Genomic DNA, 24,214 nt, shown 5'->3' with positions numbered 1-24,214 from the left:
AATTTTCTTCAATCTTGTGCGCCGTCCACCCTTGAAAGCTCTCTCTCAACGACATTTCGTCCACAAACCCACAGCTCTCTTCCCGCCTCGTTCCAATGCAATCAACCTATCTACACTATTACAGAAACCGAACATTCACCCGAAAGGTCCCACGCTGATAACTACCGTCGATATACTTCTTTTACCTAACCTTATAACGTCTATTACGTATTACCATCGTTTTCGTGGACTAGTAGCTACCTAGGTGCTACCCCAGATTCTTCAAGATGTCTCGACCAGAAGATAACCTGTACGTTTCTTAAAGTCTAAACTTATAGTACAGTCCAAATTATACTTACAATACCATAGCCCACCAGATCTGTTCTACAATGACACCGAATCTCGAAAATACACCACGTCCTCCCGTATCCAGAACATCCAAGCCAGCATGACCAACCGAGCCCTCGAACTACTTGGTCTTGAGACTCCTTCGTTAATCCTCGATATCGGCTGCGGTTCCGGTCTTTCCGGAGAAATCCTCTCGGACGGAGATCCGGCACATACATGGATAGGAATGGACATTTCACCGTCTATGCTTGCTGTCGCATTAGATCGAGAAGTCGACGGAGATTTGTTATTGGGTGATATGGGACAAGGATTGCCGTTCAGAGCTGGTACTTTTGATGCAGCAATCAGTATATCGGCTATTCAATGGCTGTGTAACGAAGACGAAAAGGGCGTAGATCCTAAGACTAGATTGTCGAGGTTCTTTGATAGTCTTTATGCTTGTTTGAAGAGGGACGGGAAGGCTGTTTGTCAGTTTTATCCGAGAGACGAAAAGCAGCGGGATATGATCTGTTCTGCTGCTATAAAGGCTGGTTTTGGAGCTGGTCTGTTGGAGGATGATCCGGAGACCAAGAATAAGAAGTTGTACTTGGTACTGACGGTTGGTGGAGAGGGTAATAAGGATATTACTGGCGTAGTGAAGAATATGGATGGTGTGGATGTCTACGATAACCGAAAGAAGCTGCTGGCTAAGGCAAAGGGCGAGGCTAAACATGGTACCAAGGCTTGGATTATGAAGAAAAAGGAAATGGACCGACGGAAAGGAAAGGTAGTGAAATCGGATTCAAAGTACACAGGCCGGAAGAGAAATATCAAATTCTAGATTACACTATACATCGGAGCTATTCCATTGATCGGTGGCTCGGGACGAAGTTACGACTTGCCAAAAGTTTTTTTTTTTCACTATACATTAGTATACCACAACCTATAAACGAATGAACTCATTCTGATAGATCGCACATTTGATTTCTGATTAATTAAAAACAAATAGACAAATAAATTTTAAAATTGGGACTCGGATTTTGAGCAAATGGTAGGATAAACAAAAAGCTTGTGGGCCCCAATGAAATTTCAAAGTCAGCCTCACTCATCGGGCTCTTACACTAGTTTCAAGATTGCTCATAGATTAAATGAGCATCATGCCTTGTAGTCTTATCTAGCCCATCCTCGACACCATAGTGGCTCACCAAAAGTGTGCTCATATCTCCAGTGAATCTCTGCACGAATCCAACAGGTTGATCATTATCATCGAGCAATGTCAACTCGACCTCTTGACCGTCCTCGATAACCCCGGTCTTTGCCCGGTCTCCGTGGATTCTGAAAACCCAATTTGAAGCCCGGTTCTCCTTGCAGTAGAAGCAGTACGCAAAGTAGCGGCCTCTCCAAGATCCGTGATCATCTGCAGCCAGATACATATTGAAGGCACGATTGTAGATACGGTATGGAACATTCAATTCCAACTATTTTCAGCAATATTAGTTAGAAGTCTGGTTGTTATCGGATCGAAAAGAAAATAGAAGGAGTTATTTACCCGTGGTGCTCTCCCAAGGACGGTCTCCACTTCGACTTCGAAGCTACAGCCATTATTAAAAACATCGATTCCCACATATTCCTCCCAGCCAACTGTAAAAGAATCCTCCTTCATGCGACTTTTCAGTGCCGCGACATGCTCGGAGACTAATTCTTTTTCCTTCCAACCATCTGCGTTTTCTTTTAACTCGTCGCTATATTTATCCCATACATAGACTATGGATTTCATTTGAATCAGTATAGATATTTCCCACGTCGCATGCCACGTTGTTTGCGGCTAATGTAGGCTGGGGACTTACAAAGTCGCTCCCTGTCCTTATTCTTTCGCAACCCGTAATACTCATCATTGGCACCCGGGACATTGTTCGCTTTCAATCTAAACTTGCAAGGAACCCTCTTTATAGAGCCTTTCATTATGCCCGCGAACTTATCAGGGATGTGCTTCCATTGTTGGAACTGTCCGATGAAATTGCCAATGGGCATAACGTCTTTTTGCTATTCGATGTCCAGGTAACTTTGTCAGAATCATGAAGCTCAATCAAGGATTTTCCAAAAAAAAAAAGAGCTTACGTTGATGACTCTCCAGTTCTGGAATGGCTTAACAGAAGGGCACCAAGCAGGTGGACTAATAAAAGATATATTCTATTAGCTCAAGGTCCAGACTGAAATAATGATATCGACTACAATGAGATTCGGATATCAGAATCCCCAAAGTTCACTTACTTATTACACAATATAGTATCTCCACCTTGTGCTTCCCAAGAGAGTTGGCTGCTCATCGAGCTTGATTTATTCTCAGTTGTATCGACTGAGCTTTTTTCCTTGCTATAGCTCCCCGAAGCCGAAAAAGAGCCATAAGAGAATGAGGCAGCAGCAGACCACTTCATAGCGTTTGCAGTCTTAGTAGAAGACCCTTCCTCCTCGGAGGAGAAGTGTTCAGAGGCGAAAAGTCTTCCTCCGAGTTGCACATTTCCTGCAAAGAAGTGACCTGTTTCAAAGTTAGACAGTCAATTCGAACTCAAGCAATTTTTAGGTAAGTGAAAGCTTGAGAATACCATAATCATGGTGAAATTGGACCAAGGAGTCCGCATCGTGGACTTTGTTCAAGTCTTTGGCGCATTCTTTAGTTAATTCTAGACCTCGCGGATCCAAATGCAAGATAGCCCGTGGGAACTAGACAAAAATTAGCGCTTCGTCTTGTCAGGAAACCCCTATGAGGTACAGACGTTGTATGTGATATTCATAGACCTCGTAGAGCTGGAAGATGACCTAGCTAGGGCCTTGCTCTCGCTGTCACTAAAGCCACCCTTGACGGAGAGACTAGCGCCGAAAAGCCCTCCTCCACTATACACAAAACGCTATAGCATTAGCTTCCAAATCTATAACTGGTAGAGCTCCTAGTTACACTTACGCGGACGCTTCGATATCTCTTTGTGAGAATGAACTAGAAGCCATGCTGTCGGACAGGGCGCTGGCAGTCTCGAATACGTTGACATAGGACTCGTCGTTCGTAACATAGATTGGAATTCTATATTCTTGCTATTCGGTGTATGGGGTGTTAGAAGAGATATCTCGGGTTAAATTCGTATTTGATATTACCTTGACTACAATCGAAGAATCCGCTACATCGAGGGAGTCGATATGCCTCGCCTTAATTTTAAAGGCTGTTATCGAACGTATGGTTAGCGCACGCTCTTGATTTCGAGTACCCTAATTCTTTTAGTGAGATCTACTAACCTGAGAACGGAGCCCTATCGATTCTTTGGAAAGTGCGAGAGCCATTGGTGTTCCTAGAAAAGACGATTCTCTGGCCATTCAAGAAATTGGTGTTTCGGAGAACAATTGTCCAGTCTTTTTCTGACATTGTCGCCCCGGTGCTGTTCGTCGTGATATAGTTAGCGAATCGATTAACCCAATAAGAGGGTGCCTGATCGATGCAGTTTAATGACGGGGTATTCAGATGACTTACACAACCTCGCCACTTGCAAGGGCCTTGAAACTTTCATGCTTATAGGTACTCGAAAGCTCCTTCAGAGTGGCTGCAATGAGTGCTGGTTGATTTTTCTACGTTTTAACGCAAAATTTAGCCGTTTATATAACAAATTTATATGTAAGAGTGATCCGATATTTATACGTACCACCAAGTCCATATCCAGCTTGCTGTTGAGGAGTTCCTTCGTAGACTCGCTGAGCTCCGTCATTTTCTTCTTTTTCGTTTTTGGGGCCTCGAGGTAGATATCGTAGACCTTCATTTTCGAAGACTCCTCTTCTTCATCATCTTTATCCTCGGCTTTTGCTACATCCGTGCTCTCTGCACCACCTGTCGCCCCCTCAACTTTATCCCCTTCTTTCTTTGTGGTCTTCTTTTTAGCGGGACCCTATCCTAGAATTTTAGTCTTCTACAACTATGGAACGAATATAAACCGTGCAATGGTAAGTTCAATAGAAATGTACCTTGATAAGACGTTGATAGACACCGAACTTGGTGCCGTCGACCATGCGAGCACCATCCTTCGTGCAGAAAGCAAGCCTCGCCCTATAGTAACATTAGCTTCGAACGTCCCTGGACCAAAAGACACGAATAGACCCCAAAAACCACGTATGAACTTACTTGTCTGAGTCAAGCTTTTTGTCTTTTACAAGGTGATCTCGGATAGTTGAGAGAGGAACATCATTGGTGATCTCCTCTTCGACACTAATACAATTCGTGGACTTTGCAGTGCCTTCGGGCTCAAATATTTTGACATTGAAAAGAGTAGTCGACATGATTCAATTCGTTGTGATCAAGGCCAAAAAAAAGGTATATATTGATATTTTTTATATTTTCTCGCCTATCAATATAGAGAATGGTTTCTAGGATGGTAGGAGACTCTGGAGCTTGTTTGACAAGATAAAGAGGCATCATAGGGTGATTCTGCTCTCTTTTATATTCCAAACTTCCCCGCGCGAGATGCCTCGACCCTGAAGCTCCTGCTCCGGAGAGCCATTACGAGGAAGCCATTGATGCATTGCGATTTCGCACATCTGAAGAATATGACAGGTCATATCGTATTGAAAGATAGTAGGATATCCTGATACAAAATGATTTGCAATGCATCTACCGGATTTGAAAACTAGAGCTTCCCCTCAGCGCTTCATCAAGTGACCAATAGCAAGTGCCTCAACAAGCTCAACAGCTCACAAAAACAGTTGAGCTTCGTTATTTCGATACGGCAACCGCGTTTGTTGATCGATTGGAATGGTTTTATGATCCTAGTCTGATCTCGCACTCGATTCTGCATGCAGACGTAGCGGGCACGGCGTAAAATGCAAGATATTCAGCTCGTCGAGGGGCCCTTTAACTATATTTCGCACTATGCTTGCCCCGCACCAGCCTGTAGCCAGCCAACCATATTCAATCTAAGCAATTCTACACGGGTTGACTCTGATGAATTAGTAGTGGGATTCAGCGGGACGGGAAAATCTCCGGATGATCGCAACTTAATCTGATATTGTGCATATGCAATCTGTTTCACGATACTAACTCGTTGTAGTTAATTTTATATCATGAAATCTGTACGAAGACGCAAACGAAAGCGTGAGTTTTTCGAACTGCAGGACCCCGATATTTTTACTCGTTCGGTTGATCAAAGGATCTCTAGATCTGCTAATTATCTGACGTAGTTACGCAGTTGTGATAATCTTGAGGCAAAGCCTTAGACCAATGGTTTTTCTAGATCAATTGATAGAGGTGGGTCTCCGACTGCGAATACTTTTTTTATCGGAACCCGCGATTTGCTCGCTCGCTTCAGATCGAGTTGTTTTGGCATCCCGGACTAAGCTAGATCCCGAGTTCGACAGTATCCCAATTCTGTTGCCTGCATGCTTTAGTGCGTATTTTGACCACTTACTTTTCAATTTAATTTTCAATACTATCACCTGCATCCCAACCCCTCAGCCATTGGCGAGGTTGGTAACAACCATTTGAAGGGCAGTCGCATTCTACTTGCCCTGGATTCAAGAGACCAGTAGGTAGGCGAGAACAAATATGAGACTGGGGAAAGAAGAGGCGAGGCTGCCTGCAGCTTCAACCCACTTCTTTATGGCTCCTTGGCAGATACATTCAACGCCTAAGATAACACAAACAAGAGAGCTCTCTTTGCCCTTGCTTTTGCTGAGATTTTATCACTTCAGTGGTAAATCTTAGACTCCCGGGAGGAGGCTTTGGCTCTTAAACCTGGTGAGTAAATGGGGCCGTGTCGGGAATATCTGTATTATTGAATGTGAAGCGAGACTTTCGTGTGTCTAGCTACCTAACGCCACCGTAAATAAAAAAAATTATATCACCATGGAAATGATAATGTTCGGCCATCAATACATTCTTTAAGTTTCAACAATGTGTGGGTAGACTCAAAAAGCGCCAAATACCGTCGGGGTAGCTTGTAAACTACTATAAAAGGACCCACGCCTCCATACGGGATCCCCGCCACACTTTATAGTCATCTTAGAGGGAATCCCTGGACTACCATGGACATCCTTGAGCAAGATTCTCGATTCTTGGTCGGAATTTCGATGTTTCGTTTGCTCCGGAATCAAAGCTAACATGTTTTGGGTATGTTACTACTGCCACGGGCTAACGGCAAAGGATTCTTAGGCAGGGATCTATGCCAAGAGTCAGGGCGGACTTTCAGATTGATCGATTGCCAATTCGAGGGTTTCCAGGAAGGTCGTGGCATCCGTATTCATGTTATCCTTGCATCCGAATACTACTTTGAGGTCAGATCATGTCTATAAAGAGTATATCCACGTGCTTCTTCATATCATGACATTGTAAATAGATGTTGCGTCGAGGGGTAGGCAACAATAAATTGGATACCAGGAGATTCCCCTTTTCATTTAGATCAATGCCACTACCGCTGAAGGTCGGAGAGACTTACATTTGTCTATATGGGACTCTATTATATAATTAAGTCGTAGTTAAGGACCCGATCGAATGTTGTTTTGATGGTCAAGGCGAGCATGCTGAGAAGACCAAGGGCAGGTTGAGATTCTATTACGAAATGCTGGATCCATAATTGACAGCACCTTATAATAGCACTGCTCCCTATCACATTCGATTCTGGCTGTCACCTCAACAGTACTACCCCGAATCATTCAAACCCAAAGTCTAGAAAACTTACTTCGACATCAATCGCGATCATGCAACGACCTCAACAAGTAATCACGCCGGTCGCTCCCGTCCAGTTCAAACGTATTAGAAATGGTGCAACTGTGTTCGCAGATTTCGGCGCTGATGTCTACGGAAACCTCCAAATAAACATTCCTCCTCCCGTTGCTGCAACCACCCTCGCAATTCGCCTGGGCGAGAAATTAGACGCGACAGGGGCTATCGATCGAAGGCCATACGGAAGCGTGAACTATCGATGGTTGACGTTGGTTACACAGCCTAATAGAACTGTGTACCAGATTGATATTCCTCCAAAGCCACGGCACAGTAACCCGCAGGCGGTGCATATGCCGCCCCAAATAGGCGAAGTTACCGTTTTCCGTTATGCTGAGATCGATAACGCCCCGGCCAATTTAAATGCAGAGGCCTTGCATCAGTTATGGGTGCATACTGCCTTTGACGATAACAATAGCTTTTTCAGGAGCTCCAATGATACGCTAAATGCTGTGTGGGATTTATGCAAGCATACCATCAAGGCTACTACGGCGTTTGGTGTCTATGTTGACGGTGAACGAGAGCGTATTCCATACGAAGCGGATTCGTACATCAACCAGCTTTCGCACATGGCCGTTGATGCGAATCCTGAGGTGGCTCGATACACTTTCGAGCACATGCTCAAAAATCCAACTTGGCCGACAGAGTGGAGCCTGCACATGCCAATGATTGCAGCATTCGATTATATGTTTACAGGCGATATTAAATTGACCAGCGACAACTATGAGGCTCTCAAGAAGAAACTATTGATGGACAAGGCTCGTGGGGATGGTCTCATCCGTGCGCCAGGAATAGTAGACTGGCCGGCTGGGGAGCGAGACGGCTTCAATGACGGCGACCAACAAAATCAATCTGGTCCGGAAATAAATACCGTCGTCAACGCATTTTACTACCATGCGTTACTGGAAATGGCAATTGTCGCAAAAGCAGCTGGGCGAATTGAAGATGCTATTCTGTTTAAATCAAGGGCAAAGGCAGTCTGTAATGCATTCAATGCCGTTTTCTTCGATCGGGCACGGGGTATTTACGTCGATGGCGAAGGTTCAACTCATGCGTCGCTACATGCAAATATGTTTCCCCTTGCCTTCGACCTCGTTCCGCGAGGCTATCAAAACCAAGTCGCAGATTTTGTACAGTCGCGTGGAATGGGATGTAGTGTCTATGGTGCTCAATACCTGCTAGAAGCGCTCTACAAAGCAGGAAGAGATGAATACGCATTACAATTGATGACCTCACATAGCGACCGGAGTTGGTGGCATATGATCGAACTTGGTTCAACAATGACACTTGAAGCTTGGGATGTAAAATACAAACCAAATCTTACGTGGAACCACGCATGGGGCGCTGCTCCAGCGAACATCATTTCACGGTATATCCTAGGCGTTCGTCCATTGAAGCCCGGTTTCGAAAAAATCCTGATCGCACCCCAGCCAGGAAGTTTGGAAGAACTACACGGCAAAGTCCCGACAATGAGAGGACCCGTCTTTGTCAAGTTTCAACCAGGCGTTCTCGAAATTGACATTCCGGAAGGAACAACCGCTCGTGTGTTGATTCCATACAAACTGGCACAGTCGCAGCAATTCCCACCCCAACTTTCAATCAACGGGATAAAAGAGTCAGCTAAAGCAGAAAGCGGGTACATCGTCGTCGATGAAGTTGGGCCAGGAAAGTCAAGGTTTGAATTTTAAATTTTGATCAAAGGATTTTTGAAAGAAAACAGAATTGCCATGCCTCAAATACAAGCTGGCTCCGCAAAGACAGGTTAAAAAGAAGATATATACGCTGGCCGCATATACGACGGATCATGTGGGCTACCTACCTATTTTACGGCGGTTACCGACTGGTCCAGAACTCCAAGGCTGGTTTAAACCAACCGATTTTACTTTCTTCTCGTGTTACATATTATATGTGTACATATCACTTAACAATTTTACTTACCTTATTAATTATCCTCCCTATAACTTGATTTCCAGTGGAAAAAGGTTGAATATAAATATCCCTAAAAAAAAGAATGAAGAAAGTTTACAAATGGTATGTGTCTTCGAAATGGAAAAGTATCAAGTAGAAAGGGAAATGAGGGAAGTGAGTAGACCGGTGCGCTTGCGCAATTGCACGGATCTATACGTACATACGACCGCACAAACAGGCGAAGATACTCTGGGGACTAGCCAGCAACCCCACAATATCTCCGGACAGTAAACGTTAGTCAGAGCGATTAGAAGCTACCTACTAAGTACCTAGCTATGGTGTACGAAGATCCAAATATATTAAAGACTAATGCATATAACAACTGAATAGAACCAAAACCTATGACACCAAATTTGCAAACGTTAAACATGTGAAAGTCAAGCGGGTGAAATACAACATACGAAACACGCTCGAGCTCATTCAAGGCCCCAGGAAATCAGCTGTAGCCTATAACGTATTTGGGAATTCCAACATGCATGTGCATATTTTAATGTGTTATCGATAATTATCGTACCGCGTCTCCACATCCCCAGATCACAGATCCCTCTCTCTCTCTCCACTATGGCGTATACTAGATTATTTCCCTATAAGGCAGTATATATTGCATGCGCTCTCGACTCCAAATAAATTAGATTATTGAAAATATGTGTACAAATACAGACACCCCCATTGCGATTTCATAATCACCACGTGCAAAAAATAATTTTGGGGTAAAACGGGTTAGTGGTTTTTGGAATATATGGACCTCGCAGCGTAAGCTCTTTGATATCCACTTATGTATGTAAGCTCCCTCCGGATCCCTTAATATCCGAATATTTGGCTGCAAGTCGACTACCTTGATCCAATAGCCCCTCGATGCGACAAATCCAACAGCATTCCGGGTATTATACACGACCGAGTTGTAAACCGCAAATTGGACCTTGCAGGTTTGGCTCCCATGGATTGTGACCATGTATTTCGACTCCTAACTATTATTTTTCAGACGACCTGGGATTTGTAGCTTTGTCCCTCTCGCATAATGCGGGGTGGTCACAGGGATTAAAGGACTGGAATACCCGTCAAAAGTGTCCCTGAAACGACCGAAGAAAACTACTAAGTAGGTTATAAGAGCGTATAAAAACCGATTTCCTTCCCGGGACGCAAAAAACTCGACATTGCCGTTGAATGCTCTACGATCCAACTAAACATTGATCAACAGTGTAGTTGGTTTTCCAGACAGAATAAAAAATTAAAATTTAAAGGGGACGAGAACCTCGGCCGACTGCTTCTGCACGTGCAATATGTAGCCGTCTATTCTATCGATCGTACGTTAACGCGTTTCGTAAGTTAGTTTTTTCATGATATCCCAAGCCGCCGTATTTTATACCTCTCCAACTTCGTTTGTTCGAATTAGGTATCTATAGTTATACGATATTGTAGAGCTTCAATTGAAAAGTATTTAAACGGTAAACAAAGTTCTCGTCTCTGGATGAACTGAATGATAATTTTGTAAATCAGCACATATATCCCTAATCTCTAGTCCCAAATATGCATATCTCTAATCCTATCGTTTTCTCCATTGTGGGGCTTATGGGCCAAGTAGCTATGGGCGGAGCAAGTGCCACCGCTACAAAAGCTTGTCAAGAAATATCCAAAGCCTTACCTAGTCGAGTTTCTTTCCCTTTGAGCATTACATATTATAACGAGGCTCGTGAGTACTGGTCTACCGTCCTAAGAGACCTCAAACCCGCTTGTGTGATTCTTCCCGAGTCGGCGCTGGACGTATCGGCAGCTGTGACGATTTTGAACAAATATCCGGATGTGAAGTTCACTGCAAGGAGTGGGGGGCATGATCCAAATATTGGACATGCTACTGTCCAAGATGGGGTACTTATTTCACTTGGTAAGATCTCGGGGACTACGTATGATAGGAATAGAAATGTTGCTTTGGTGAAGCCGGGTGGGGAATGGAATGAGGTTATTGCCGCTTTGAATAAGGAAGGGGTGACTATCGTTGGAGGAAGATTAGGTATGTACTTGCTTATCGTGTATGCCAATACTAAAAAGCTTTATAGTTCTAGAGGCTAACGCACTCAGGAATTGTTGGAATTGGTGGGTTCTTGCTTCAGGGAGGAATATCCTTTTTGAGCTCGCAGTACGGACTAGCGGCTGATGTGAGTATATACGTATAACCAAATTAGCCTGACATCTAGGAAACTCGAACTGATCACTGAGGTTAGAATGTTGTCGGATGGGAAATCGTCACCGCCAATGGCACTATTATCAATGTCAACGCTGCGGATCAGCCTGAACTTGCAGTCGCTTTACGTGGAAGTGGTAGTCAATTTGGTTGGTCGCCTTCATCTCATGCAGGGCATCGTAACAATCTGAATCTAAATCTATAATCTAACATGCATATAAAAAAGGAATCGTAACACAGTTCACCGTCAGAGCATACCCCATCGGTAAAGTCTGGGGTGGTATGCGCATCTACGACGAATCCAAGGCCGATGCCATCTTCAAAGCTCTCCACGAGTTTGTACCATACAATCTACAGGACAAGAAGGCCGCTATCATCACTACAAACATCTTTGCTATTGGTGGAACGAGGGCATTCATCATGTTTTACTTTTATGACGGAGAAACTCCACCAACTACGGGACCGTTCGCAGATTTCCTTAAGATTGGCTCGATCATTGATATTACCAAGACACAGACATATCCAGAGCTGGTACGTTATCAAATTAATACTATAGCAAGTATGCTCAAATTCAAAGTCCTATATAAACTGACATATTAAATTAGCTTAAATCCAACGGTTTTGGTGCTTCTTTGTTAAACTCTAGAATCTCATTCAGAGTAAGCTATATCCTAGCCTTATATCTTGATATCCTTGATCGAGTCTCTAACATCAACTAGACCCTTACGCTCCCTTATATAGCCAACAACGGCGCTATATACGCTGAAATCTCAGACAAGATGCGAGATATCACTAAAGGCTTCCTCTCAAACCCTTTCAAGTTGACCTCCCAATGCTCAGTCGACTTCCAACCACTATCTTCAATCGTTGGTCAACATACCGAAGCACGCGGCGGAAACGCCATGGGGTTGACTGGCTCGGACCCAGATCGTCTCATCTTAGAAATCCAATGCTCATGGTCTGATAAGAATGACGACGACATCATGCGTCAGTTCTCCATCGATCTTACCAACTGGATTGAAAGTAGAATTCCCGTTTGGGTTGGAGGAGAGTATGGACCGGCTGCGAACGTATATCTGCCACTTTTCATGAATGATGCGATGGCGGATCAAAATGTCACGGGAAGTTATCGGGATTATGCTAAGTTTAAGGCTTTACAGTTACAAGCAGATCCTCAGGGTATTCTTAGGACGAGGACTGGGGGTTTCAAGTATTAAGTGAAGTCTTTTGTATCGTACTATTGTATACATCATAATTCGTGAAATTGTTGCGCCGCGATAAGTTCTTTCTCACGGAAGGGGGTTCTATCCTCGAGGGCTTCTACTAGCCACAGCCCAGGCCAGGGAATGGAAATTGGATTTTACATGTACATTACACTGCCACATATGCATATTAGTTGTACATCTTATATCGATTGATATTAGTATTATGTATGTGTGAGTTTCTTTCTTATATATTAATATATTCTCCAGCTCAATTGTCCAGTGCCAGTTCCGATTCAGATACTTCGGGTTGAGCAATTATATGCAAGACCCTGCAGCGCCACTAGATCTAAGGGATTTCAACCGGAATACCGCCATGCCAAAAATTGCAATTGGGCAGAGATGAGAAAGGATTTGCGATAGTCTACCTTACAGCAATGCAACGCCCGAAATATCTTCGACCAGAACTAGTATGTACATATTTGTACAGGATGCAATGCAATAGCTCCTGTCTTATGAACTCGAGATTGTCATATCATATCATATCCGTGGTCAAACCAAAAAAAAAGGTAACACTGCATAACTTGTAGAGTTAGGTCGGGATGTTTCGGTGCAGTAATTACCACGTCATAGCATGCAGTTTCGACTACTATAATGCAATGCAATGACCCGTCGGCCCGTATAATATTGAACGTATTGGATGGACTGGGCACTGTTCGCGAAGTCGACCTTTTGGGGTATCACGCAACGTGCGCAACGCAAAGGCCACGCAACCCACCACCCTAACTAAGTACTGTGTTGCAACACAATGACCTTTAAAATTAAAAAAATTAGCAAATTTTCTATACTTAATTGCATCTAAAATTAATTTTTACTAGAAATTATATAAAGAAATATGTAATAAATGGGTTTAGAAATTGATTTAAATTAGTCAGTATTAAAATGCTACTCTAAAACTCAGGTATGATTTTAGCAGTAAATTTTGTTGGTTTTAATCTCACAGGTTAAAACTGATAACAAGTAGAGTAATTTCCTTATTTTTAAGAGATAATTCTAAAGAGGTTGATGACTAAGGCTCTAAATTAGCCAGCGGGTGTCACTTCTGCTGCATAATAAACAGCGAATGTGTTGTTTAAAACTCAAATTCCATCTTTTATTCCCGTTTCTTTCTTCTTTTTCGTCCAAATCTCGAAATTAAATCCCAATCTCACCCTAAACATAATCAATCAATCCCCTTTAACCTGCTACCACCTCCAAAAAAAATCACCTTTTTTTTCTTATTTTTTAGATTCTTTTTACCATGCAATAGGGAACGAACGAAGATGTTTTCGGGAAGACCGAACTACCAAAATTCACCGACAACAGAAGATTTTGACGACGACGAAGATGATGACGAGGTGGAAGGTGTCGAAATGCCTTCTCCTCCACCGAAAGAAATAAAATTACAGCTTCCTCCTGGTTCGGAGGCCCCAAAGGCCAGCAGTTCGGGAAGACTAATTCCAACAACGCTGGAACAGTATTGGAAGAAGCAACGCGAGACCACGCCAACTGCAGCTCCGAACACAACGGCTTTAAGCGAAGCGAGAGAACACCAGCACAAACACCAGCTGCAGAAGCAACGGAAACCGACTGAAGGAAAGACGTCTGCTAGAGATAGTCCCGCATCTGACTATTCGGCACGAGTAGTTCGGGTCCAAGAAGTTCCAAGTCGTGGTGGTGGTGACGACAGTGATGATTCTCAAGATGATGAACTGGCCATTGTTGTGCAGAGCCCTAAGGTTCAACGGCCTAAAAAGAAGCCTGGGTCGAAGCCTTTGGGTCTCGTGAAGCGTAGTCGTGGGAGCTCGCCTACTCCTACTACTCCAAAACCTTTTTCAAAGAGGGATCTATTACGGCCGTTTGAGGATACGGATTCTGATTCCGACGAAGTGATGCAGGAGCGTGATGAGATTCCTAATGAAGAGGACGACAACGGATATGAAGATCCTGATGAAATGGATGAGGATTCTCCTCGTGAAGCATACAGCCACGAAGATACAGATGAAGAGCAATCTGAGGATGCGACAGATGAATTGGTGGGGATAGGATCTAGAAGGATTCCTGGCTTTACCCAAAGCTCACCACCTCAACAATTGGAAATTTCGGGGACCGAAGAGGATTCAGAAGATTCAGAAGACTCCGATGATGTCGTTGGGACTCCAACGAAGACAGGGTTATCAAATGTTGATATCACACCTAGGAGGTCGATGGCAAATCCTAACCTTCTTCAAGAAGACCCTGACGAACTTGAACGACAAGAAGAGAGGGCCAAACAAGAGATAGTCAAAGTAGTGCTTAATAGGCATGCTGAAGTTGCAGCTAAGACGAATTTTGATATTGTGGTTATTATGCGTAAGTCTTTCTCTGTAAATCGAGGCTTCTAGAACAGTCTCCTCTTTAGTTCTAGAAAATATGACTAATACTATATCCAAACGGGATTAGCCAACTATGAGGATGTCGCAGATCATCTCTTTAACCCTGACGAGTGGGAGGCAGTTGCAGTCGACTGGCGATGGACCGGAGATGATGGCCATGTGACATACCAAATAATCTACAAAGATGGTCACACCCGAATCGTGGAAGGAGACGATATTCTTAACCATGTCGAACTCCAAGTCCTTGAAGACTTCGAAAACGACCTCTTTTCGAGAGAAGAGAATCCTGAAACATGGTATTACCCCAACTTTAGGGCTCCAGGGGGTGCATTCGCAGGCGGGACGGGTATTACCTCTGGAGCTATTAAGAGACGTGGGAGAAGAACGGAGGCAAAGATTTATTTGGACAATTCTTATCGACTGGGAATGCCGGAGGAGTTCAATATTCCGTTGACAGACAGCAGCGAGGACGATGATGATAACGACGATGACGGTGATGGTGAAGAGATGGAGGAGGAAGAAGGAGCTCAAGATATTGCCGAGGCTAGAGGCCCTATTCTTGCCTCCCAATACGATAAGTTCGATATTACGGACGCAGAAATATTGGCAACTATCCAAGAGAACGAGTCGGACAACGAATCTTGGGACGGTGGGAGACCATCCGGAAGGGGCAGACCGAGGGGCAGACCATCAACATCGACTAGAGCTCATACTATGGTCCGTCCTACTCGAGCAGCTGCAAAGCGAGGCAGAGGAAGACCTCCGCTTATCCCTACCCGTGGTACCAGCAATTCTGTACAAGCTGAGCCACGTCCAGCAGCTAAAAGCAATGTGGTGAAAGCGAGTGCCACTTCTAGAGGAAGAGGACGCCCTCGGGGCTCTAAGAACATCCCGAGAATGAGTAGCCCTGCTTCTACTAGCCACGAGGACACCCCATCTATCATTGTATCTGCAAAACCGGCGTCCGCACGAGGAAGACCTAAGGGGTCAAAGAACGCCGCGAAACCGTCGACTTCGAATACATCGAATAACACATCGAATAACACCTCAGAAAGTTCTTCTCTATACGAGTTCCCGATTCATGTTAAGCCTATCACGCCTGTTCGTCCAATCGACTTATCCAAGCTCCCAGCCCCGAAACCGACTACAGTACCAGCTGTTTCGACACCAAAACGTGCGCTAAAGCCTACAAGAGCTCCTAAACCTCCCGGGACGCCATCCGGCGCACGTGGTCCTGGTCGCCCCCCAAAGCTCCCTAAGCAGGAAGATGATTTGATAGAGCAAACTATCAGGACTGGTGGCGCTAATATCCAATTAACTTCCGCTCCTTCCTCGAACCACCGTCGAACCCTCTCTGCCGCAGGCCCATCAACTCCAACTACAGCCGATCCAGAACGTCCTAAGAAGCGTCGAAGAATTCGTTTTGGTCGTGATGGACCCGAAGAAGTCTCAGATGACGACTCCCCTCCACGCAAAATTGTCCAAGCCGACTTACCAACACCACAAAACAAGTTGAAACAACCTGTTGAGAAACCGCAAAAACCAAAAGTCCTACATAAACCAGCCAAGAAACCAGATTCCGACAATGAGAAGAGAGTGTTTCGCCACGAGGTAGACAGAATCATTAATAAGATGCTCCTCGACGGCGCACCAGCCTACCACGTTCAACTCTGCGGCCCCGGTTCTGTTAAGCCGACGATGTGGGTTAGACTTGAAAATCTACAAAGTAAAGATGCGAAACGGAAGGTTAAGGAGTTTGAAGCTGAATTGATACAGCGTGAGAATGAAGCCAGGCTGGCGAGGGATAGGATTAACGCACAGCTGCAACGTGATCGACAAAGGCTTGCGGAAAGGGAAGCACAGATCTTAGGAACTAAGGGGCCCGGAAGGCAACCTAAAAGGATTGATGAAGATGAAAGAAAGGAAAGGGAGAAAGAAGAGCAACGACAGAGAGAGAAGATCGCAAGGAGACTAGCGATGCAAGAGACGTTGTTTACAGGTACTTAACAATTACATTAAAGGAGGTGGATCCTAGTGTGTGTAATCTTGATGGCGATAGTGGGGTAGGGCATATTCATTTATTGGCGGCATATTATTTGGCGGGCTTTATTTTATTTTTCCCCTTGTTTTCTTGGTTCCGGACCTTGGTTTTCTAGATGCATACTTTTCTAGATTCTTGTATGGCATTATCATGGCGTTCTTTCACAAAGGAGGGTGCGGATTTAGGTGTTTGTAATACTAAATAACTATTCATTGCCTGCACTTAAATCCACGCCAATAGGCAGCTACTAGATCCTATTTTAAGCTCCCCGCGATGGTTTCTATTCCAGACGATGGAATATTTAACCAATCATACTACGCTTAAACTTGGTTCCGGGAATCAAATTTGCAAAATCCCACATACATACTTAAGTAAGTAAGTACTTGAGTAGGTCTGTATTTACTTACCTTTAGGCCTTTAAAATTAAATAGAACCAGGGTATCAATTGGTCTCGTTGGTATCAATACAATACAAAAACAAAACTTCCCACGACAAATACTTTGGCTGTGTTGTTTGCTAATAAAATCATTTGAGACAAGCAATCAATCGTACTCAAAAAAGAGTGTTTTTTTGTGTGCAACGCACAGAGCGTGTGTTGCTTTATTTATATTTAGTTTTTTACAGCCAGAAGCACGGGACTAACAATATACAACAATTATAATCTCATGGTTCCTCTTTCGATTTCGATTTCGATTTCTGTCTACTCACCTTCCACATTTCTCTGCATTTGTTTTGCCAGACACCGCGGTCAAATCGGGTCTGCTCCAGTTCTTCTTCCAGTTCTTCGATTCTTTGACTTGTGACCTCTCGGGCGCGTTTCTCAGCTTTCAGCGTACAGTTTTCTTGACTGAGAGTATTGTTCTCTTGCTTGAGAACAGCTTTTTCCTGTTCGAGAGTCGCAATCTTGGCTATTAGGTCATAAATTTCGAAAGAGCCGGAGGATGTGCATATATTGGTTTCTTTGGGACTCGTTGGAGATGTACCGCTTTCTAGATTTGGTAATTGACATTCGGAGTTCTGGTTGGGAGCGTGGCTCTGGGGTAAGGGACTTGGCTCTTGATTGCCCTTCATGAGAGTGTTCTCTGAAGCTGTTTCGGAAGAATCAACTAAAGGGAGTGGGTCCAGAGGCGCCACTAATCCGTCAACCTTCGACATTGACGCCAAGGTTTCCGGTATCGATTCTGGTATATTCTTCAGCGATACTCGCTTCTGGACCCTCTGCCGTTTCGGAAACTCCGGTATCTTTGCAGCCTTTTTTTGTTTGCCCTTGCAGGAACGACCGTGAATTAGCAAGTTGTCACTCCTGGCGGTTCCAAAATTGCAGTTCTCGCATCCGAAGGGCTTGATATTGTGGCTTTTAAGCATGTGCTCTCCGTATGTCCTATTGCAAGTGGTGTAGAAACCGTCGCTCGTACAGGTGTAAACCTTTTTGACTTTTGATTTCCGCTTTTTTGGTGAGAGAGATGTGGGTGAGTGAGAGACAGGGGATTTTGGTGTTTCAGTAGGTACGATTGGCTGGGGGATTGCTATCGACGATGAATTGGTGCCTTGGACCTGGTTTCCTGTAGCCGTTGAAGGGAGTAAAGGTTCAACCTGGAAGCCTATCGAAGTTGAAGATGATGCCATGGCCGGACTAGTGAAAGTGCCATGTTGGGCTTCGAGGGTGAACCCCTCACCAAGTGCCTTTGAAGATGCCACTTGGGATGATTCAGGGAGAAAACCCAGGTTTTCGTCGTCTATTCCGCCAAAATATCAATATTAGGTATGAACTCAAGTCAAAGAAAACTGTCATAGCGAAAGTCGAGGAATATGGTAAAATAATACTTACAGCTAATAATATTCGCCAAAAGGTCGTTCGTTACTGTAATTGGATCAATCTCGGCCCCAGATGTTGAGGTTGGGATTCCCAAAACACTAAGGTCGAAAAGGTCGAAGCCTAAGGAGTGGTGAGTTAATTAGCATATCTGATTTAAAACACTGGAGTCTAGAAACTGTATTATGTAAAGGCCTCTTACCATTAGGGCCATCATCATTGTTTGTTAGTTCCGCTGTGTGAGAATTAAAAGTAAAAGAATGATTAAAACTATTTAAATAGTTGGTATCGAACTCTGCGTAGGGCTGAGAATATGAGGTGTCTTCATAAAACTCGCTAAGACCAGAGCTCAGTGTGACTTTGAAAGTTCGAAGTCGTATCAGTAGGCTACACAGCTGGCTGTTACGCCAAACTGCTAGCCTACCGTTGAAAGAGAATATCGAGCGTTCAATAGGAAGCTTTGTATCGGACAAAATTGGTTTTTTTGGACCAGCTACTTAAGTATATATATACTTAAGTAGCCAGCGACGGTGTAGTGAAAATCGCCCCCACCGGTGATCGATGGTAGCGATTCCCGCGAAATATGTGACCCAGATGATAGTAATCGAATTCGCAAGGAGAGAAAAAATCAGACTTCGAGGGTGCGGCCCGGCCTCGGGTTTTATACTGAATTGGCCAACCGAGCTTTCTTAGCACCGGGCCTTGGAACAGCGCGCCTTGACATACATGCATACATGCATAAATACGTAGCCCCTCTCTCTCTCTCAAAAAAAAGGGACAACTCAGGAAATTAGGAATTCCTGAACCGAAAGACTGCATTAGGAATACGGCATTCAAACCGTGGCTTGTTCTATGATTCGAGGGCCACAACGCAGGAATTTAGGAAATTTGTGTCATTTTAATCAGCCTTCTCCTAACCCGCCGGCAGCTCATAATATAACATTTAACAGGATCAGGCAGCATCAACTCTCCTGAACGACTAGATTACCTAAGTAATTAGGATTTACGACAACTTGTCTCCTTGATCTATATGCAGGCGCTAGTGTGTCCACTTTAACTAAGTTTGATGAGCCTCATGATATCATATGGGCCTATTAACTCCATAGATCTAGAAATAGATTACATAAGCCCAGTCCGCTGCAGGACCTGGATACCCCTCTGATTCTAATAGTTAGTCTCGATTGATCAAATCGAGTCGAATAAATTGGTCTATGACTACGAAATACCTCACACGGCTCTCTGAATAATTAAAAGTGTACGTGAATTGATATTAAAACAAAAGTAACTAAAGAAATAATTCCACCGCATTCTAGACTCAAAACACTAATAAAAAATTAAACCAATTCGAATTAATTCAAAAGAACATTAAATGAACAAAGTAGCGCTAGCGAATAACCACAATAAAGGAAGAAGAAAAAAGAGGAGCGGAAAAAAGAGAAACGAAAAGCAGAGGAGAACTGAACCAACAATCGACACGACAAAATGGAACCACTTTATACATGCAAACCTATAGCCTAAATACCAAAAGGAGGACTACTCTAGCTCATCACTCCACCGTTTCCTGCTTTCATACTGTTTGCAGCGCTCGTACAAGTGATCCCGGTCCTGACGTGCCTGATCTAATTCAGTTTCCATCTCTTCCGATTTCCTTTTTATATTTTTCAACCTATTCAACATCTTCCTATCGTTCTCTTTCAATCGTTTATTCTCTTCCTCATATGCTACTAACCTAGCTTTCAGCTCCGCTACCAGGTTATTCTCATCTAATCTACCGTCAGGTCTCTGGCATCCTATCTCACTTTGCGGCAAATCCAGTTGTCTTGAAACGTCGGTCCCAGGAGTCGAACTTCTACTAGACGGAGAGACTTTGTCATCCCGCACATCGGATAGACACACTCGCTTTTCGGTCCTGGTATCGACGTCCTCAATAACCTGTGATTCTTTTAACCGCTTAGCTCTCTCCCTCTCCTGTTTCATTTTGCATATTCTAGCATGTGCTCGACTTGACAGATTATCTTTCCTAGCAGACTGCGTGCCGCAGTCCGGGCACTTAAAGGATTTGGCTCCGTGAACGTTTTTCGCATGCATTCCGTATATCCTCAAGCATGATGTTTCGAATTCACAGTCTTGTTCCTTGCATTTGTGGATTTTGGATTTCGGTCTTTTTTCTGGTTTCGTTTCTGGTGCTACGGTGGGTGGGGTTTGAGGTTGTCGTCCCGGAGCCCCTGGTTCCAAACCCATTTCTAAATCCTGGGGTACATCTGTCGTCGGACTTTGGAGCACGCTCGGCTCCGAAGTCTGAGTAGAATATGGTTCTGTTACGGTAGTCGGCCCCCCCTGGGTCGGGAGGGCCTCGTTGGAGATACGGAACGGGTCGATAGTATCTATTCGACGTATCATTGTTTTTATATTTTCAACGGTATGTAGATCTTGTGGTATGGTATTGAAGTCGAGAATGCTGATATCCAGATTGGCTATAAGGCGACCTAACAAATAGACGTAAGTTTTGAATCTCCAAATAATGGGTGTTGGGAGGCGGGGAGGCTAACTAACCCTCGAGCGGGTCCTGGTTGAATGGCTCGGTAAAGATGTCCAGCATAGCGTTGCAAAACGCCATATCGTCCATCCCGTCCCAGTCCCCGCCTTCGCTTTGATCACGGTGGTTCCCAGAAGCAGATAGCGAATTAAAGATGCAAACTTTGACTCTGGTTCTAAGGGGGTTGTATCTATAAATTGATAGCCTAAAAAAAGGGGGTTTTCTCTAACGGTGGAAATTTGCGCTGTGGTATATTTAGTGTGGAGGTGACAATGAATGTTCGGTTCTTTGTAGGGTCTCGAAGGCGGGTGGTTTGAGAAGGTGAAGAAGTAGATGATTTTGTGCCGCGAATGCTCTCTGCTCCCATTCGGCGAGAAGTGACAAGAAGACAATTGATTGCGATTATTGCTTGTATGGAAATCCGATCCCTCGATTTCGTATCTGATCCCCAAGAAGAAATTCATTCATTATCAGTTTCACTCGATTCTCGACCATATTTTAGATTACAAGATACGAACCTTATGAGCAAGAAGCGAATATTTCCATTTATTACCATGACTTCGACAGGCAATATCGTGACCAAATTGCAACCCACCGGAATCTAAGTGCTCCAAACCAGGAATTATCAGTTGCCGCTCTTCTGAAAGTTTGAGTCTGTCTAGCTTTCTCGAAGTTTGAATATGGAACCCGCTTACCTTGCGTAATATGGAAAGCGATACCGGTGGATTTGATCTGCAAATACGGGAAAGTTTCTTGAATATCATCGGGTTGTTCTACAATAGTATTATGTAGCCCCGGAGCTCCCATGCGTGAGCAAAAGTTTGCGTACCCAATATAGCTTGGTTACGAGACTGAAAGGCTTGAGCTCGATCGGTAGGATTTTCTAAAGATTAATACTTTTGCCTTTGGTAAAGGAGATTTTATTTTATATAAAGCCCTATCGATGAACTGCCTTGGGGTTGCTCAAGGGTCCGATGAGGCTTGCAGCAAGAAAGGTAATCGATAAGGAGGATTAAATCTGGATGATAGTTTGTAGCAAGTTCTGTTATATATTATGGCCTGTATTTGACTAGCAAAAAGACTAAATTTAATCGGTGCGACGAGCGTCCCGGATACTTATAAACGGCGCGCTGTCCTAAAGACATATTAGGACCTAGAAAACTATAACCAATTCCTAGCCTAGACACACTAGTTCCTAAAATCATGCAATGTGGCCTTGGCATACGCCTAAAGCCATCCCTTTGAGCCCCCATGCACGTACATACTTCTGCAGATTTGTCGTAGCCTTGTGCAAGTCTAAAGTCTGTTAGCAGCAACACGAAAATGAAGGATCTGATGTTGCATTGCCCAAAAAGGCAATTCTCTTGCGCCTTGCATGTTGTATTTCTCGTGCAACGCACGCCGTTAGGAATTAGACCCTGAGGATCAAGGAATAATATGGCGCTGGCCGTAAATTGGTATCTTTTTCTCTGTCTCCGGGCTGATAGCAGCGACTAAACACTTCTCATTATCGATTCACTTGGTTGTATAGTTCTAGTAGTTAGAATATACGTATGCCACCTTATGCTCAGATTCTTACACCTTAATTTTTCTTGCTTAAATAGGTATCCGGATATATCCTCTGGCAGATAGCCCAAGATCTACTGGTTACGACACTCCTCTTTGCTTTGTTCCGCTCTCGACGTTGCTCAACGGGGATATCAGGATAGCTCAAAATTCATCGTAGTCCCATATATCCGATTTCCCCTATAGGAATTGCTAATAGCCGGGATATATACTAAATATTCATTTATATATATACAATTTATACGTTTCTAGACTTGCAGCACTTAACGACATGGACGAAACCTCGTCCGTTCCTTGTCACGACATAAGTTAGGAATGCAATGGAGATCGCTCATATAAATAACAGAAATATCTGATGTTGGATAGAACAAAGGCCGAGAGTCTAAGATAACGTACCTGTGGGAACCAACTAGACGGTGATTTATAAATATACATCTACTTAACTATCTGTGCACATCTACAATCATATTGGAACACATCATCTAATAATAAAAATCCTCAATACCTCCCCTTATTTTTGAAAGAGGTAGGAGGATATTGCATACCATTGTTAATAGCTATAGCGATAATAGTATAGTGTCTCTTCCACCATCTCCAGGGATCATATATCCCAGAGCTTCTGGAGAAGTAGAAAAACACCACGTCTGTGTGCGCGCGCGTGTATTTAAAGTACAAGAGCAAAAAGGCAGAATGGATGGAAGAAATAAAGAAAACGAAAACAGTTCCCGTTATTTAAAAAAATAAAAGGAGCAAGACTAATAAAAGTACGAGAAAGGAATTCGAAAGTCGCCCCTTGGACCCAGGTCTAATGTAGTTTGGAAAAAAATAAATAAAATGCAGCAGGCAAAGGAAGGAAGACGGTTTGAATGAAGAACGTGTTTTATTGCGGACTTCCCATTATGAATTTTATTCCTTTCCCGCCCCAGAATAACATACGGAGGATGGGGAGGAAAGAAAAAAACGACTAAACAGAAGACACGAAAGAAACAAGGTCTATTACTTTGTGTGAGGAAAAAGCTGCAGACAGAATAGTCAGGAGGAAGTGCCCTGCTCCTTTCATATCCGTTAGGGTTGTTTCCTCTTCTCGCCAGCGCCGTCAGATGTTCTATGAAAACCAAAGATTTATACGAAAAACCTCATAACTCCGGGCCCTCTTTCCCTTTTTTAGTTTCCCACGTCTATAACATTCAAAGGTGGAAAAAAATTAAAAAAAGTGAAGGCAGAGTAAGGTCTTGCGAAACTTTTGTAGGTCGTTAAACGTTCAGAGAAGCAGGCCGGCCGTAAAGATGAGAGAAGAAAGAAAAGCGACAGAAACAACAGCAAGATAATGGGGAATCCTTTTCTGGTTTCTTGAAAACATTAGACAGAAGTTGTATCGAGGAAGTCGAGGTCATGAGGGGTCATTTCGTAAAAACAAAAAGCAGTAAAACTAAGAAATACT

At 43.7% G+C, this 24,214-nt stretch overlaps 7 protein-coding genes across 7 annotated transcripts; 4 read left to right on the top strand and 3 right to left on the bottom strand.

Moving 5' to 3' along the window:
• Positions 1–266: 266 nt before the first annotated feature.
• Positions 267–1,147, top strand: AOL_s00054g934 (uncharacterized protein; the record flags this gene model as incomplete). The annotated part of the gene is made up of 2 exons (XM_011122250.1): positions 267–289; positions 349–1,147. 2 exons carry the CDS (start codon positions 267–269, stop codon positions 1,145–1,147), a joined length of 822 nt encoding a protein of 273 aa, XP_011120552.1.
• A 286-nt stretch (positions 1,148–1,433) lies between these two features.
• Positions 1,434–4,620, bottom strand: AOL_s00054g933 (uncharacterized protein; the record flags this gene model as incomplete). The annotated part of the gene is made up of 14 exons (XM_011122249.1): positions 1,434–1,784; positions 1,856–2,070; positions 2,154–2,349; positions 2,425–2,479; positions 2,578–2,842; positions 2,910–3,027; positions 3,081–3,198; positions 3,266–3,393; positions 3,454–3,518; positions 3,592–3,731; positions 3,824–3,918; positions 3,993–4,232; positions 4,309–4,390; positions 4,466–4,620. 14 exons carry the CDS (start codon positions 4,618–4,620, stop codon positions 1,434–1,436), a joined length of 2,223 nt encoding a protein of 740 aa, XP_011120551.1.
• Positions 4,621–7,032: 2,412 nt separating this feature from the next.
• On the top strand, positions 7,033–8,742 carry AOL_s00054g932 (uncharacterized protein; the record flags this gene model as incomplete). The annotated part of the gene is made up of 1 exon (XM_011122248.1): positions 7,033–8,742. The coding sequence occupies one exon, from the start codon at positions 7,033–7,035 to the stop codon at positions 8,740–8,742; it is 1,710 nt and encodes a 569-aa protein (XP_011120550.1).
• A 1,807-nt stretch (positions 8,743–10,549) lies between these two features.
• AOL_s00054g931 (uncharacterized protein) lies at positions 10,550–12,418 on the top strand (the record flags this gene model as incomplete). Its single annotated transcript, XM_011122247.1, has 6 exons — positions 10,550–11,030; positions 11,099–11,175; positions 11,242–11,350; positions 11,428–11,732; positions 11,807–11,860; positions 11,921–12,418. 6 exons carry the CDS (start codon positions 10,550–10,552, stop codon positions 12,416–12,418), a joined length of 1,524 nt encoding a protein of 507 aa, XP_011120549.1.
• A 1,307-nt stretch (positions 12,419–13,725) lies between these two features.
• Positions 13,726–16,824, top strand: AOL_s00054g930 (uncharacterized protein; the record flags this gene model as incomplete). Its single annotated transcript, XM_011122246.1, has 2 exons — positions 13,726–14,794; positions 14,885–16,824. 2 exons carry the CDS (start codon positions 13,726–13,728, stop codon positions 16,822–16,824), a joined length of 3,009 nt encoding a protein of 1,002 aa, XP_011120548.1.
• Positions 16,825–17,521: 697 nt separating this feature from the next.
• On the bottom strand, positions 17,522–18,999 carry AOL_s00054g929 (uncharacterized protein; the record flags this gene model as incomplete). Its single annotated transcript, XM_011122245.1, has 4 exons — positions 17,522–18,594; positions 18,687–18,794; positions 18,874–18,906; positions 18,966–18,999. 4 exons carry the CDS (start codon positions 18,997–18,999, stop codon positions 17,522–17,524), a joined length of 1,248 nt encoding a protein of 415 aa, XP_011120547.1.
• Positions 19,000–20,204: 1,205 nt separating this feature from the next.
• Positions 20,205–21,574, bottom strand: AOL_s00054g928 (uncharacterized protein; the record flags this gene model as incomplete). Its single annotated transcript, XM_011122244.1, has 3 exons — positions 20,205–21,157; positions 21,225–21,382; positions 21,438–21,574. 3 exons carry the CDS (start codon positions 21,572–21,574, stop codon positions 20,205–20,207), a joined length of 1,248 nt encoding a protein of 415 aa, XP_011120546.1.
• Positions 21,575–24,214: the final 2,640 nt, after the last annotated feature.

The sequence above is a fragment of the Orbilia oligospora genome (genome assembly GCF_000225545.1).
Source record: "Orbilia oligospora ATCC 24927 unplaced genomic scaffold scaffold00054, whole genome shotgun sequence".
In the NCBI taxonomy this organism is placed as follows: domain Eukaryota; kingdom Fungi; phylum Ascomycota; class Orbiliomycetes; order Orbiliales; family Orbiliaceae; genus Orbilia; species Orbilia oligospora.
Note: the sequence above shows the minus strand (reverse complement) of the source record. Positions and strands in the feature narration are given on the sequence as shown.